General features: G+C 45.7%; 1 protein-coding gene across 1 annotated transcript; it reads left to right on the forward strand.

Moving 5' to 3' along the window:
* The first annotated feature begins 1,011 nt into the window (after positions 1-1,011).
* Positions 1,012-14,516, forward strand: LOC309360153 (surfeit locus protein 4-like). The gene is made up of 6 exons (XM_081894770.1): positions 1,012-1,166; positions 6,589-6,775; positions 7,577-7,653; positions 9,998-10,041; positions 11,976-12,162; positions 12,701-14,516. The coding sequence occupies exons 1-6, from the start codon at positions 1,116-1,118 to the stop codon at positions 12,965-12,967; spliced, it is 813 nt and encodes a 270-aa protein (XP_081750896.1). The 5' UTR covers positions 1,012-1,115; the 3' UTR covers positions 12,968-14,516.
* The last annotated feature ends 2,711 nt before the right edge of the window (positions 14,517-17,227 follow it).

Here is a 17,227-nt window from a genome sequence, read left to right on the forward strand (position 1 = left end):
TTCCAGAGGGGGCATCCCGTTTGGCTGCAGTAGACTGTAATGGGTTGCTTTGAAGTTATTTCAGCACCAGTGTGGGGGGGAATCGTCCCCCAACCCTCCTGCCATCGCCTCCGCCTGCCTGCCTGTCTGCCGCCCTCCTGTCCTGTACAGTGGTACCTCGGGTTACATACGCTTCAAGTTACAGACTCCGCTAACCCAGAAATAGTATCTCAGGTTAAGAACTTTGCTTCAGGATGAGAACAGAAATCGTGCTCCGGCAGCAGGGGAGGCCCCATTAACTAAAGTGGTGTTTCAGGTTAAGAACAGTTTCAGGTTAAGTACGGACCTCCGGAACGAATTAAGTTCTTAACCTGAGGTACCACTGTATTTTGCCACGTCAAAGGATACGAGTGAATCCGCCCGTTTCGATTTATCTTAGTTTCTATTTCCCAGTCTTAAATGCAGTTCCTCGCAGTGCCACATCTGTTTTCGATTTTGATTTCATGAAAATGCTGGGATTTACAACTTTCTGAGCAGAGACAGTGCATTTCTTGAGAGGCGAAATACGCTTCGCATGTGCTTTAAAGGCAGCTATTTTATTACTTCATCTGAAGGGAAAGCGGGCCTTGTATATACGTGGCACTCATGCATTAGCCTGACTCGCCAGTCGGCGCTTAAGCGAAGTTGCCACGGCAACAAGCAGCCGGCGGCGGGTGAGACGCCGTCACGGCGGAAGCTTAGCTGACCCCTTGAGACGGGGGGCGGGAAAGGAGGAGTGACAGACAGCTTGAGCCTCCACTGAGAGCCGAGAGCTGGGATTGACAGTCGCGTCAAGTGGACGCAGAGGGACGTTACCCCGACCTTTGACCCTGGAGGCGAGGGCGGGAAAAGTCGACTGCTGTAAATGCCGGAGCTCTGATTGTAACAGGCGCCTAGTCGGCCACCGTAGCAATCGGGGCCTTAAACCGCACGGCGATCCGGAGGAGGGGTTGGGAAAGGAGCTGGCTCGGCCTGCGGTTGGTTAAGCTCAGGCTCCGCCCACTTACTCGTGGAGCCCCCTCAGGAAAGTGCGGGGGGGGAGGGGGAGGGAGAAAGAGAAGGCGCGCGCGCGTGGCCGAGCCTCGCTTCAGCGGACCATGGCGCCCAGCGGCGATGTAATGGGGGCGGCCGAAGACCTGGCCGATCAGGTGAGTTCCTCCCCTCCCTTCCTCGGATGGAATTCCGCGGCCGGCCGAAGGAGCCGCGTGCTGGGGGCCGTACCATCTTTCCCTGAGAGGAGGGGGGGCGAGCTGGAGGAAGGTACCATTTCATTCGCTTCTTTATTCCCTTCCCGTTCGCTGCCTTTCGCGGGCGGGGAGATGGCGGCGGTGAAGAGGAGAAGCGTCCTCTGCGGAAGGCCCGCTCTGCTGGCGAGGGGCGCGGAGGGCAGAGGCCGGGTCCTGCGGAGGCGCTTCAGCCCGAGGGAGGGGCGTCCTCCTGACAGAAGGAGGCCGGCAGCCCTGTGAGCCGCTTGCCTCCTTTTTCGGGAGGAACTTTTCTCCTCAGGCACGGCCGCTTTCGCTTCGCCTCGCTGGTCCGGCCCTGCCGTGAGGCAGCTGCCTCAGGCGGCAAATTCCGAGGGGTGGAAAGCGTGCCTAGGGGCCTGCCCTGCAGCCCCTTAGTTAGCTTGCTGCCCTAGCATGGCCCACGCACGAGTGAGGTGATCTGGGCCTGCATCTGGGGGGGGGGGGTTGAGAAGCTCGTGTTGCAGGTCTTGCCTCAGACGTGCCAAAAGGTATCCCGCCGGGCATGATCTGGAGCCTAAGGCATGACGGAGCGGATGGGCGAATTGACTCTGGGTGGGAAAACTAAAAGGATTTGATTAATTGGTTGGTTGAGTTTACTCATATGCCACTTTTCCCCCACAAAGAGCTGCGCAAACATTCCAAAAATTTGCCAAATATAGAGCTTGCCAGTTATTCAGAAAGGACAACAGAATAAATCCGGTATTGTGAAATTAATGCAAGTGAGGCTTAAAGGCAAAGTGAAATGAGTTAACTGACAGTGAAGTTTCCGATACAGTACTGGTCTTCCTGTCCTCAAGGAGCCTGGCTTAAAATGCAGTTTACAGGGAAAAGGGTCCTCTCTTCAGGCTAGGTGACATACAACTGGCCCCCATATCCTTACTCCAGAGGAGGCTGGCAGCAGCAAAAGGCCGATGCTGGGAAGGGCCATGACGGTCAATCGTTCCCCCAGCCTCCTGGAAGTACCGTATTTTTCGCTCTATAACACGCACCCGACCATAACATGCACATAGTTTTTAGAGGAGGAAAATCTGTAGGCATGCCACCCGTAGGCATTTCCTCCATAACACGCACAGACATTTCCCCTTACTTTCTAGGAGGAAAAAAGTGAGTGTTGTGGTGCAAAAAATAAGGTACCAAGAGCTGGTGCAAAGTTGGCTTTATGCTGCACCAGCCCTGTGTGACATGGTTTTTATTTATCAAGGATGTGGAATCTAATCCTCCCAGATGTTGTTGAATTCCAACCACTTTTGGTCACAGCCAGCGTGCTGAGGGGTGGTAGGAGTTGGGAGCCCAAGGGTCATTTAGTCCAACTCCCTGCAATGCAGGAATCTCAGCTAAATCTAACCAGACAGATGGCTACCCAACCTCTGCTTAAAAACCTCCCAGGATGGAGAGTCCACCACCTCCCTAGGGAGTCCATTCCACTGTTGAAACAGGTCTTACTATCACAAAGTTCTTCCTGATGTTTAGTCAGAATCTCCTTTCTTGTAAGTTGAAGCGATTGGTCCAGGTCCTAGCTACTGGAGCACTATCCTCTGTGTGACAGCCACATAGGTATTTGAAGATGGCTAAAACCTCCTCTGAATCTCCTCTTTACCAGGCTAAACATACCCAATTCCCTTAAACATTCCTAATCAGGCTTGGATTCCATATCATCTTGGTTGCCCTTCTCTGCACACATTCCAGCTTGTCAACCTCCTTCTTAAATTGTGCCCAGAACTGGACACAGTCAGTGTTTTTAAACTGTAGTTCGTGAGCTCCATTTAGGTGGCCTGTGAAAAGTCTGCAACACAGTCAAATATATCTGTATTCAGCCTTGCACTTAGTTTATTTGATGTAATGATGGAGGACTGTGTTCAAATCAGCTGGCTTGATGGAGATGTCAGTTACCAAAATGGTGCCCAGAAATCTCAGTGTGGTTGCAATTGGACCTGCACCAGTAGCAAAACACACATGGAGAAATTTAGATATCGGAAACAGCAGTTCAGCTGTGGTCTAACCAAGGCAGAATAGAGCAGTGCTATTACTTCCCTTGATCTGGACACTATACTACTTTTGATGTATCACAGCATTGACTCATGTTAAGCTTGTGGTCCAACAACATCGGAAAAGCCACAAGTTCCACATTTAACTGTACTATATATTGACATTACTGGTGTGGAATCCAACTAGGTGGAAGTGATTTTAGCACTGATTTGGCCACCAGGAACAACACTTAAGTGTTGTGGCTATTTTCATACATCAAATAATTGTGTGTAATAATACCTACATAAAGTTGGCCATTGTACTTTGTCCACAGCTGCAATTACAATAAGTACTGGAGAGTAAAACAATGCATATGTAGGCTTAGAATGGGTTTCTGATTTGTGTCAATGATTGTGTTCATTGAGCTATGCAAAGTGAAGACAATTCTTCCAGGTTAATCTGGAATGAAAAGGTGTGATTATGTGTGTGCACTCTTACATTAAATGGGATTTATCAACTCTTTGCCATCAAGTGCATTCTTAAAATATGTTATTAAAGAGCTTCCTTGTACATCTACAGGTTATAACATAATACCTGTTTTTTTTCTTGACGTTTTTGGCAAATTCAACCAGTCACATGGTCCATTAGTAAGCCAAAATGAACAAAACGTTTTTTTATTTTTGTTGCCTTGGCTATCTTTGTGCCTTGATTATCTTTCTAGCAGTCAGGGCATTTTGGATAAGTGGATTTAATTTTTGCATGATAAGATTTAGGTATATAATGCAGAGAACATTATATTGGTGAAAAACAGGTTCATCAGTGTCCTGTGTATTTGTATTTGAAAGTTGTTCCCATGTTCAGTATAGCATATTCCTGGACAAATTCATAGGATTGCAGCCTTGCGGCCCATTCTGATCATGAGTTTTATCTACATGTAAACGTCAACATAATTTGTGAACTGGAGGTTTACAAACACTGAGTTTTTAAACTCAGTTTGTAAACTCAGTGGCATGTATTTGGAATGGTAAGCATAAATGTTGTGACGTGTACCAAGGCAGAATGGGTGGGCCTCATTGAGGGCAACTTTCTGAAGTTACATGTTGCCTGAGGAATATGAAGTGACTTGCACTTCTTGTTCTCCACATAAAGCAACACCAGAAGTTGCTCTTAAGACTGTGAACTTTATATCACTTAGAACTGGTAATGAAAAGAAAACTTCATCAATTAATCATAATTTTTAATTAAAAGAAGTATTCACCAATCATATGGTGTTTTATTAAATCAGTTAAATCTGCATATGTTCTTCATTTGAACAAACAATAGTTCGAGAATGGGAAGGGAAGGTTACTTAGTTGATAAATTAGTCTATTTGTGTCCTGTCTGGTTCCATCTTAGAAGAAGCATTCCTTCTTATGTGAGAGATGCCTCTTCTAAAGTGGTGCCTACCATGCACCGTTTTTATTAAGGACTTGAGTGTAAAATAATTCAAAACTTCACCACTGACTTGCCTTTTTAATCAGAGTACATGTTGAAATCAATTAAAAGTCTTTTAATTCATCAAAACAATTACCGTATTTTTCGCCCCATAAGACGCACTTTTTCCCCTTCAAAAATGAAGGGGAAATCTGGGTGCGTCCTATGGGGCGAATGCAGGCTTTCGCTGAAGCTTGGAGAGCGAGAGGGGTGGGTGCGCACCGACCCCTCTCGCTCTCCAGGCTTCAGGAAGACATCCGCAGCCCGGGCAGCCCTGCAGGAGGTCCAGCAGGGCTGTCTAGGCTGCGGATAGCAGCCTGCTTCCCGGAGCATCGGGCGCCCTGAAAGTAGAGCGCCCAGCGCTTCGGGAGCGCATCCGCAGCCTGGGCAGCCCTGTGGGAGTTCCCCGCAGGGCTCCCCACGCTGCGGATAGCGGCCTGCCGCCGGGCGGGCGGGGCTCCCTGAAGCAGAGCGCCCCGTGCGCCGGGCAGACATCCGCAGCATGGGGAGCCCTGCAGGAGTTCCCCGCAGGGCTCCCGAAGCTGCGGATAGCAGCCTGCCGCCGGGCGGGCAGAGCACCCTGGAGCAGAGCGCCCCGCGCGCCGGACAGACATCCGCAGCGTGGGGAGCCCTGCAGGGGTTCCCCGCAGGGCTCCCCACGCTGCGGATAGCAGCCTGCGGCCTGAGGCAGACATCGGCCAGCCCCACAAGCTCAGGGAGGTGCAGCGCCCTTCCTCGACCTGGTTTGGTTTCCCCGACCTGCTTTTGGGGGGAAATAAAGGGAAAAAAATTCCTTTATTTCCCCCCCAAAAAACTAGGTGCGTCCTATGGGACGTACCGTCCTATGGGACGAAAAATACGGTAAGTGTTGGCAGCTGTAGCCTTGTGCTTGCTTACCTGGGAGTAAAGCCATTTGAATTCAGTAGTTGAATTCTAAATTAGTATGCATAAGATTGCAATTTAAATGATGCAGCATACTATTGCTTCCTTTATTGTTGACGTCTGCAGGGCCATGGGGGTAGGAGAGGGTCCCCTTGAAAATATTTGGGGGGCCTCGCCCCACAGCCCCCTGTAGATGGCGCTCCTGATGCAGGCGGTCTGTGGGAATAATGCAGAACAGTTGGGGATATCTGTATTTGCCCTGTATTAGATTTCCTGCACTGCCCCCCAATAACATAGACAAAGGCCATTTTGATCAAGGCTGAACAGGCTAACAAGGCCCATGATTTTCATTATATATGAGGCACTCCTTTGTCACTTAAGACAGATGGATGCCAAAATCCACAGGAACTGGTTTTGATGTTGCTGGTGATGAAGGGGGGGAAATTTATTAAGTAGTCCATCAAGGCCACTAGCCATTTTAAGTTATCTTTGCAAAAAAGAAAAAGTTTGCAAACTGCTGCTTGAGAGGAATTTTGTGTGTGAGAGGGGAGCCGGGGAGCAGAGAAAATAAGTCGGGAGCCACTACGTCTTCAAACAGATAGATTTAGCATTTGGATTTACCGTGAGCAGCAGAATCTATATTGTTGTTTTGTCTCCTGATATGAGGGGAAATGATAAGTAGTACCAGACTTAGACTCTGTAAGAGATTAGTTTCACTTGTCTACATGTTTCATTCAGGAGCAAGTCTGAAAACGAAAGTGTTTGGAGCGACCTACACTTGACCAGTGCACCAAGTTATAACATCAGTATCTTGTTTTTGCATGTATAAATTGGCCTTCCAGATGTTGAACATATGTAGTATATATTTGCCACCTTGTGGAGCAGAAGAACCCAGAGATCATTTGGACAAAGTTGGTATTAAGTGGAGGCAAGGCTGACCTTCGTTTCTGCAGCCATTTAGGGGCACTGTCCTGTCTCTCATGTTGTCTTTCTTTCACTCCAGTTCTTGCGTGTGACAAAGCACTACCTACCTCATCTGGCTCACCTCTGCCTGATTAGCACCTTCTTGGAGGATGGCATCAGGATGTGGTTCCAGTGGAATGAGCAACGAGACTACATCAACATGTCATGGGGAAGCGGTGCACTCTTAGCCACACTTTTTGTATTAATCAACATGTGTGGGCAGCTAGGTAAGGGCTTCTTCCTTTGATGACTGGGTGGAGAATGGCTGGCACAGATCTGGTATCCTCCATAGGTCTTGCTGCCAAAGGTGGGGCACAAGTACATGTTTGCATTCTTTCTAGAACTTTCGGGGAGTGATTTGTCTTGAGGGCCAAATTTAGAGTGCAGACTAGAGACTAGGTTTCACGTTTACATCAAACAGCATTAGTTTTCATAAAATTTGTCAAAGCCCTGATCTTTGAAACTAGACACACTAAGATAGTATGTTTACAGCTCTAGAATAATAATAATAAAAAACCTAACAGTTTAAACTAAAAAGGCTGGGCAAATAAAAAGACCCACCCAGTGCCAGAGTCGCTTCCTTGTGGAAAGTATTCCAACCCAGGCACCACAGCAGAGTAGCATTCTCCATCTGCCTCACTTCAGAAGACAGGAATTCAGGAATTGTCCTCCAAAGAAGATCTTAATATTTGGGCATGCTCATGCAGAATAAGGTGGTTCATGGCTTCTTTACTTACGTTAACAGTAAATAACTGTAATCTTAAAACACAGAGCAGCCAACCACTATAATAGTAACTTGGAAAATTAACAGTTTATAAACGCCTGAGAAAATTACCAGGTCTTAACCTGGAACCAGAATGAGACTTGACATTGGCACCAGACGGACCAAAGAGGGAAGCATATTCTTCATTTAAAGCTGCTTCAGGACAAGTGTAGGAAATGGGCATGTGGAAAACACTTTCTGCATTTTGTTTCCTTGTTGCAATTCTTCTGTTGTCCCTGAAGCACCTTCTCTCTTGTTCTTTTAGCTGGGTGTGTGCTTGTTCTCGCCAGAAAGTTTGTCCCTTACGCATGCTTTGGCCTGTTTGGAATCGTTTTCATGCAGGTGAGTTGAAAGTGTAAGGAACAAGATCTAGATCCCAGAGTGAAAAGATATGCTTGGATCCAGTCAAGCTGCATCAGGGTAGGAGGATCAGGTTTTCATTTCTTTACAGTTATTTACATGCTTCTGTTCCTTCCTAGAGTTCAGATCAACAAACAACAAACACTATAAAATATAAACAGAGTAGAAAGCAGTAAAATTCACAGCAGTCTAAATAAGCAGGAGGTTTGATTAAACAGAAAGGTTGTATCTGCCCTCCAAAATAGAAGTAGTGATGGAGCCATATAGGAATAAAATGTTACGGTTTGAGATATACTGAAATTATATGAAGTTCTGTATTTATTGCCAAAGATCAATTGTAAAAGACTTTGAATGATAGCAATTCAATGCTTATTGCCAATAAGCTTCACTAAAACAATGCTTATTAACTATATTAAACGGTACCCCTGCCCGTACGGGCCAGTCGTGTTCGACTCTAGGGTTGTGCGCCCATCTCACTTAAGAGGCCGGGGGCCAGCGCTGTCCGGAGACACTTCCGGGTCACGTGGCCAGCGTGACGAAGCTGCTTTGGCGAGCCAGCACCAGCGCAGCACACGGAAACGCCGTTTACCTTCCCGCTATAAAGCGGTACCTATTTATCTACTTGCACTTAGGAGTGCTTTTGAACTGCTAGGTGGGCAGGAACTGGGACCGAAAGACGGGAGCTCACCCCGCCGCGGGGATTCGAACCGCCGACCATGCGATCGGCAAGCCCTAGGTGCTGAGGTTTTACCCACCGCGCCACCCGCGTCCCATTAACTATATTATCAGTCTTAAATTATCAAACATGTTTTGACCCAATATTCTTCCTCGATGGCTTCTCTTTGCAAAATAATTTTTCATCTTTAAGGCAAAATACAGAATTCCATGAGTCCAGTGCAGCATTTGGCAAGTCTTGAGCTCGTGAGCAAGTTGTTCAAAAGTATTATTCAACTTTCTGGTTGTTTTCAGCAAAGTAGGTGTGCCAAGTCTAGGAGATTGATTATGACACGTACTTTCCTGGAGTATAGTCTACTTCATTAGATGCCTAAAGTGTTATCCTACTTGATAGAATATGCAAAAAGAAAAAAATAAATATAAGCAAAAAGACAGCAGTAATTGTCCAGTATTTCTTTGCAAAGTTCAGTTGCATAGAATAGGGGTAGCTGACCTGCAGCACTTTGAATGTTGATGGACTTCAAACTCCCATTAGCCACAGCCAACTTTTCCAGTAGTCTGGGTGATAGGGGTTGTTGTCCAGCAACATTTGGAGAGTCACAAGTTAGTCTTCTCTAGTTTACAAGATAAGAAGAGACTGATCTAGTCACAACAGCAACCACAGACTAGAAAGATAGTAGTAATTGTCATTGTGAATGGACTACTCTCTTCTTAGCTTGTACACATTTGAGCTGTGCCTGGAACAGGGAAATGTCTTCTGCTATTTCTTGCATTCGATTATTCCCTGGCCTCAGTGTTTGCAAACCTCTTATCTCTGTACCTGTGTGTGTACACATCTGGCTCAGACTCTTCATACTTCTGATAAAATGAGCAATAGTTCGCAAAAGCTTCTGCGCCAATAAATCCCAGTCTTCAAGGTGGCTGAAGACTCTTCATTGTTTCAGCAGACAAACACAGCTACCACTCTCATTGTACATTAGTGATAATTTATTGTACTACACTAAGAAAGTAAGAAGAGCCCTGCTGGATCAGGGCAAGGGTCCATCTGGTCCAGCTTGTTCTCACAGTGCAGAAGCAGAACCTGAGCATAGCAGCACTCTGCCCACCTGTGATTCCCAGCATCCAGCATTCAGAGGCACACGGACTGACAGTGGAGGCAGAACATGGACATTGTAGCTAGTCGCCAGTGATAGCCTTATACTCCATGAATTTGTCCAATCCTCTTTTAAAGCACTCCAAATTGATGGCCATCACTACCTTGGGTGGGTGGGAGGTTAGTTTAACTGCACTGTGTGAAGAAACAACTTCTTTTGTCTGTCTGTCCTAAATCTTCCAACATTGGATTTCCCCAATATGTGAAATTTAGAATTATTTTGTTTGCCCCAATGTGCATCATTTTTCACTTGCTTACATTAAATTGCATTCCTCATTTTAATGCCTATTCGCACACTCTTGGGAATCTTCCTGTAAACTAAGTGTACATTAGTCTCACACACCAGCTCCCAATGAAAGGCATCTCCTACCCCCAAAGCTGTTTTCTAGGAACTCTCAACAACTGTTCATGGCTAGGAAATCTGGAGATTATGTAGAGCCCTTGAGCTAAACTAATGATGGTGTCCTCATCACTACCTACTGCTTTCTTGTTTTTCAGACAATTGCCTACAGTATTTTATGGGACCTCAAGTTCTTGATGAGGTGAGTTAAAACCAGAAGGCATGTTGTGTTGTAACTCCACAGAGGATTCATGATGGGGTATTTTGATGTTCTTCACCTTTTGTATGGGAAATGTTTCTCTCATTCTCTCACACCCAAATACCTTCATGTACGCTTATGCAAGTTAGAGAGGGTTGACTCGTGTGCCTAAGAAGAGGCTGGTTGCTAGTTTGATGGTGGAAACAAGTTGTTTATAAAGGGGGAAAGGAAGCTGTATTGCACGTAATCCCACCTCTAAGATTACCAGCCAGTGATGCTGTGCTCAGCAACATAGTGCAACTTGATAATGTCATGGTGACCACCCGCATTATAGGCAATCTCTTTCATGAGCATACAACTGTGCTCTGACTCAAGCTCCTTTCACTCAGAACTCTCACAGTGTTGTCACCAGTCCCTGTAGATTGAAAAAGTGACCATAGTAATTCTTGTATAAAGACAAAAAGCTTACAGGGTCTGCAAGTGGCCTCCTCTAGCTGCCCCTCCTTAAGTGCTTGGCAGGCTGGAAGAGGTTTCTCTTCATTAAAAAAATAATCCAAAGGGAGGTCCTTGTTCCTTATTGCATAAAGGTGCTGTCTTGATTGTGCCAAAAGCCAAGCAGGGTTTTTTCTTTATAAACCTCTGTTTCGCACTCTCAGATAGTTGCTTCCACTAGTCCAAATGGTAACTTATTTATAATAATTAATACACACAATTCTCATTTTCTAGGCATTTGGAGGTGCCCCAGCTTCTCTGATAAAGCCAAAACAGTAATTTATAAAAACAAAACATAACTGCTTAGGCTCACAAAAGCTTCAACCCGACGCAGATTAGTTCAATAGATAGTAAATACACTTCTTCTTAGGAAACGGGGTTCTGAGAATCCAAAATCTAAAATAAAATATCTTCATAAACATTTCTGTACCCCTATGAGGATAGGGTTCACACTTGCCCTATTTTCAGGGGTTCTTGGAATGAAAGGTCCATTTCCAATTATATCCATGACCTAGGGGGGCAGACACTGAGTCTTTGCTTACTGTCTCCCAGCACATGTCGGGAGACAAAACAACAGGCTCTCTAATCTCTTTGGGAAAATTAGAGTCTTACGATAGAGGAAAACTGCCAGCCTTGGGGAAAGGATGACTCAGCCCTTTGGGCTGTGGACTGTTCAATATTTTACAAGACCTAGAGTGGGGCTTCTCAATGTTATAAGCCAGGTGGCACATCTAGAAATATAAAACTTACAGGCACCAAAAATACCCATCTCAAAAAAGAAAACTTAGTAAAGCTCAGAATGCTCCCCCCAAAGGCAAAACGTGTAACCCCAAACAAATAAAACATAGAAGAAGCAGGATCCCTCTCCCCATAAAGAACCCAGCGGCCTCTTTCCAACCATAAAAGCCAAAGGCAAGGCAGGACCCACGTCCTGGCAAGAGTTAAGAGGCAAGGCTTTAAAAATTAAACTGGAGGAGGAGCCCAGTATGGAGAGCTTTCTCATTGTCTATGCTAAATCACAGGAGTGGTTGCAGGAAGAATATCCAATCCTCACCTCCTTGGGTTATCTGGCCAGGGTTATCTTAGAACACTGAGTGAATGGGCAGCCATCTACCAGAAAGATATTGTAATCTAGGTTAAAGAAAAATACCTGTATCAAGTAAGGTAAACTAGGTTTGCTGACTCTCAGAAGGGGGTTTTAAGTGGTAGTAATTAAGTCAAGCAGGCCAGAGTTGCCATAGGTGTCATTTAGAGGTGTGAAAAAAGAGTACCAGGTGCATCCCAGCAGTTAGGAAGGCAAAAATTGTGGGATTAGGGAAGCAGCAGAATCATGAGAAGGTCCAGGTGATGAGTGCTACTGTGTTACAGAATATGCCGTTTGATACCTCCATTGCAGACCCCAGTTCCAAATTGTCTGAACCCCTTATGTTTTTTCTCCCTCATAGGAATTTGGCTCTCGGAGGTGGGCTGCTCCTGCTACTTGCAGAATCTCGTTCTGAGGGGAAGTCCATGTTTGCTGGAGTCCCTACCATGGACGATATCTCACCACGGCAGTACATGCAGCTTGGTGGGCGCTTGCTCCTGGTTCTCATGTTCATGACACTCCTGCACTTCGAACTTGGCGCCTTCACTGTGAGTGGCTTCCACTATTACAAGACTTGGTTGGGTTTTCTCTGTCTGCAAAATTGGCTGGTATTCTATGGAAATAAGCACAAACTCAGTTGGGCAATTGTGTGCTACCTCACCACTAGATAGTAAATAGACTAGGCCCTTTAAGACATTATTCTGATTAATAAAGGAAACTACTCAGTTTGGCTTTTGCTGCAGCCATGTCACTTACCCGGGGATGGAGAATCTGCTAGATTTTACTTCTCTCCTACTCTGGGGTCTTTTTCAAACACCACTGGGCTGAATAAGCCAGCAAATGTTCAGAGAGTGCTGTTACATCACCTTACATAACACCTTGCCTGTTCTTAGCAATCACAGAGCTAGAACAAATTAAGTCAAATTAGAAAATACGTACACATTTTCATAATGTATTGGGGAGGTCACAACATTTGTTTTACTTGGGTGCATGCCTGATCTCTGTTGTTGATAACAAGTTGGGGACACCAGCCATTGAAGCAAAGAATGCATTAAATTGAAGCGTGGTTTTTGTCTTCCTCCCTAGATTTTCCAGGACATCTTTGGCATGGCGCTTATCATTTTGGTAGCCATTGGCTTCAAGACCAAGCTTGCTGCTCTTACCCTAGTCATCTGGCTTTTCATCATCAACCTGATCCAGAATGCCTTCTGGAGCGTCCCCACTTACAGGCCTCTCCACGATTTCCTCAAATATGACTTTTTCCAGACCATGTCTGTCATAGGTGGTCTGCTGCTTGTTGTGGCGTTGGGACCTGGGGGGGTTTCCATGGATGAACACAAGAAAAAGTGGTAAAGATGGACTCTAAACAGAGCTCAGTGTGTGGGCGGGAGAGGGAGGGAGGGAAGGGGACAAAGTACCGCTTTTACAAACCTGTGTAGAATTTTCTTCTCCCTTGATTGATTCTCTTGCGGTTTATCATAGTTCACGGTTGCCTTATCAGGGTAGAAAAGCCTTTGCCTTCTATCCTGTTTGAGACATGTAAATTAAAGTCAAATTATATATATGTATGTATGTATATTGATTTACTGAACTTTTATACTTATCCTTTGAGACCCCGTGGTTTTCTGGGGCGCTGTGACGTATTGCCTTGTGAGAGGCCAGGATTAAAAAGTGGTTTTCTGGTAGAGTATGCAGGGGCATTCTAGATCCTTTGGCATTGCCCATTCCCTCAGGAGGAGGCAGGGCCAGCTTGTATTTTCGCTGCTGTGCTAATGAGGTAGTCCCATCGCCAAATTCACTCTGCCTAATGTCTAAAAATCAAAGCCTATGCTGGGTTTCTAAGGTCCACAAGGGTTTGTGATTATAAAGTATTTCTGCCTCTTTTCTCCTCTAACCTCTTCACACACACACCCTGGCCCGGACACCTCTTAGTAGGACTCAGGGTGTACACATGGTGCAGTTTTTGCCTCTCTCTACCAAGCATTCTTCCCTTAGAGCTGGGACTTACTGGAACAGAGGAAGCCTGAATTGCCCTGGAAGTAACACAGTGGCAGAACTTCCCAACACCTAGACATGAGCCTGAATGTTGGAAGAATCTGGAAGGCAAAGACTGCTCTAAGGTAGGTGTGGGGAACATTAGGCCCCTCCACACGTTGCTGAACTACACCTCCCAGTATCCATGGCTACTTGTCATGTTAGCTGAGGCTGCTGGGAGGTATAGTTCAGCAGCGTCGGAAGGGCCATAGGTTCCCTACACCTGCCCTGAGGACCAAGAGTGCCTTTCAGGATGTTCTTCAAGACAAAGTGTCCAACTTAGGAGAGGAATAGGAGAAGCAATGGATTTAAACCAAGGTGAGGAACCTGTTTGGGGCTGAGGCATTAACCCAGTCGAAATCCCTCAAGGGCTGCATTCTGGTAGTGGGCAAGTCCAGAACTATACACACTCAATAAAAGTTATTTCTCATGAGAAAAGAGACATGTATTTAAGTCTCAGTAACTCCACTCAAGGTTCACTTCCCATTTCCTAGATTTTTTGGGGGGACAAAGTATGTATTTTAAAAAAGGTCCTGCAAGTGTGAAAGGCAAAAAGAACTTGATAATCACAGCAGAAGAATGCAACTGTCAGTACACACTGAATGAAAAGCTGCCTTACAGCTATTCAGCCTCAAATGCAAAATGCATAGACACATAATTGCAAGGAAAGAAGTTGGAGCTTTGCTAATGCATTTTCCTCTGCTTTGAAGAAGGAGAAAAATGCAAAAGCCTTTGTATTATAAGTGTTCGATCTTCATGTGACTGAAGTTTTTCTTACTTCCTGCAGCAGATCTGCTTGTGGAAGAAGGAGCTATTGCACTCAATATCTGTTGGTGCATTTTAATATTGAAATAAACTGATTAGTCAAGTCTCCTCTCAAAATTTTGTTCATATTCTGCAGTAGATGTTCCCTGCTAACCATTGACAGGATTTCTATTTTCTCCTAATTGTTGTCGTACGCAGAAGCACCATCAATATGCATAGTTCTTTACCCAGTGACATAAAGAAAAACACATTATAAACTTAGTTTTTTAATGTCCGGTATATAAATCATACACATAAATAATCAAAAAACACCAATAAGCCTTGAGGAAAGCTGACTTATGTTAACTGCCTCAGATAAAATCATTTTATTGTTAACTTGTTAAACAATAATACTGCTGGTCTACTGCAAACCACCTTGAGATCTACTAGATCCGAGTCTTACCTTTTTGTCTTCTCCTGCCTCTGCAGTCCTATCATTTCCTTAATTAGAGAGCTGTGGGACTTTGCATTGGCTTTGAAGGGCATTTCCTCTTTATTTCCTTTGGACTGCTGTAAAAGGAGCTGCTCTGACAACTTCCTCTGAAGTATGGTAATTACAGTACCTCAGATGAACTCTCTATATTTTTTTGTCTCAGTGGAATAGGCAGCAATTCCTGCATGATGGGAGTGTTTGCTGAGAGACTGAGGTACTAAGTTCAACCAGAAAGCACTGGAGAGAGCATTTCTTGAGATGCAAGGAAGCCTGGTGGGCTGTCACTTGAACTTGCCTCTCAGTCAACACTGATGACACCCCTTTGGATGCCTGACCCTTCCTGTACCACCTCCTTCAGACCCAACATGCTGGGATCTTCAGCCTTTCCTCTTGAGTAGGCTGGCCTGCTCCCAGCGCCAATAGTTTTCTTTTCTTGGACTTATGACACAAGCTTTCCCACATGCTCTTTGCTGCTTGCAAAATCTGAAACCAGCCCTGAAGATCTGCCAACGCAAATCATGCTCTTCAGGGGCAAAGGTTTAAATAGGCAGCTACTACTGATCTTCATTTACTGCTGCTACAATAAAGGACAGCAACACCCATCAAGTTGTTAGCAGGTTGGGGAAGGCTGAAACGGATGTAACCTGGACTTTTATTAACTTGCCTCCCTCTCCCTAACTACCACCTCTGACTTGTCCACTTCATGCACTGCCAACATGACAGCTTGTGCCGTAATAAACCAGTTAGTCTCTTAAGAAGTCACAGCAATTTGTTTGATTTTACTATATAACCCCATTCAGCAGTTTCTTAAATAGGAGTCGTAGTTTGAACTAAGTTGGGGTTGAAGCGCCAGCAATGTTGGCTCCAGCCACTGGCTCACCCCTGTGTGTTACCAAGAGGCTCAGGCAAAGGATCCCTTAACCAACTCCTCTCCAAGGTGAACAGTAAAAAGGTAAAGGGATGCTCATCTCACTTTACTGGCCGAGGGAGCCGGAGTACAGCTTCCAGGTCATGTGGCCAGCATGACTAAGCCGCTTCTGGCGAACCAGAGCAGCACACGGAAACTCCATTTACCTTCCCACCGGAGCAGTACCTATTTATCTACTTGCACTTTTTGGGGCGTGCTTTCGAACTGCTAGGTTGGCAGGAACAGAGACCAAGCAACAGGAGCTCACCCTGTCGCGGGGATTCGAACCGCCAACCTTCTGATTTGCAAGCCCTAGGCTCTGTGGTTTAGACCACAGCGCCACCTGTGTCACAGCACCTTAAATAGAGTCAGCCTCTTATACACCACAGTTCACATTTGCCTCTGCCTTGGTCCCTGAAATCTTACCACAATTCAACGAGGATAAGAAATGATGTATTTATTTTATTTTTTAAAACCTTTGCTTGTGTCTTGTAGTGGGTAGCTGAGGATGTGGTACTTTGTTGAACAAAGGTAGCTGTTCCCAGGCACAAGTTAAGGTGGTAGTTTTGGCTTTTAAAGCCTTATATGCTTTGGGACCACAAGCCTTTGGGACGATATGAATGTCTGCTTTTGCTTGCATCCTACAGCAATAATGCAACAGGAATTTACACAATATAAAAGGGACCTGCCCGGCATCACAGTAAAAAAAATACTACCCATCCTCAACGGCCTGAGAAGCTGAGGTGTTAGAATACGCACAATGGTGGGCCTGGTGGGAGCTCCTCTGTAGAGGGCAGACCGTAACAGAAGGAAAATGCCATTTCTACAGCCACCCAGAGTGGGACCTTGGATGTAGACTTGTGTTGCATGGACAGGAAGATGTGAGAGAAGATGGTCATATGGCAGGCTTCCTCAACCTCAGCACTCTATATGTTTTGGGACTACAATTCCCATCATCCCTGACCACTGATCCTGCTAGCTAAGGATCATGGGAGTTGTAGGCCAAAAAAACATCTGGAGGGCCGAGGTTGAGGAAGCCTGATCTATGGTGTGTGTGTATAGAGTGGGGAAGACGGAACAGCAATCCGTAGGCTGGGTGCAGTCCTCAGAGGATTCCCATCTGGACTGCAGAATCTATTCTCCTTTGCTCCACCTTGTTCCTTAGTTCCCACGTGGACTGTGCAGGAAGGCACTTTTCATTCTCCACAGACCAAAGCCAGCAGGGAAACTGCAGTTGCAGCAGTGGGTGGGAGGACCCAATCCAGATGAGGACCCTAATATGGACATTATGGGAGATTTAATCCCTTTATTTCCCTTCCCCAGCTGCAGTTCGAAACTGAACTGGGAGCCCTGCACTTGTACTTTGCATTTGGGAAGGGGACACCCCATTTGTTCCAATGCCACATCTACAGTTCTACTTGGAATGCAGATTCAA

The sequence above is a fragment of the Podarcis melisellensis genome, assembly GCF_964234715.1.
Source record: "Podarcis melisellensis genome assembly, chromosome: 17".
In the NCBI taxonomy this organism is placed as follows: Eukaryota; Metazoa; Chordata; class Lepidosauria; order Squamata; family Lacertidae; genus Podarcis; species Podarcis melisellensis.

Coding starts and splice junctions, on each gene's coding strand:
- LOC309360153 (XM_081894770.1), top strand. CDS start 1,116: ATGGCGCCCAGCGGCGATGTAATGGGGGCGGCCGAAGACCTGGCCGAT. Junction 6,776..7,576: donor CAACATGTGTGGGCAGCTAG/GTAAGGGCTTCT, acceptor TTGTTCTTTTAG/CTGGGTGTGTGCTTGTTCTC. Junction 12,163..12,700: donor TCGAACTTGGCGCCTTCACT/GTGAGTGGCTTC, acceptor CTTCCTCCCTAG/ATTTTCCAGGACATCTTTGG.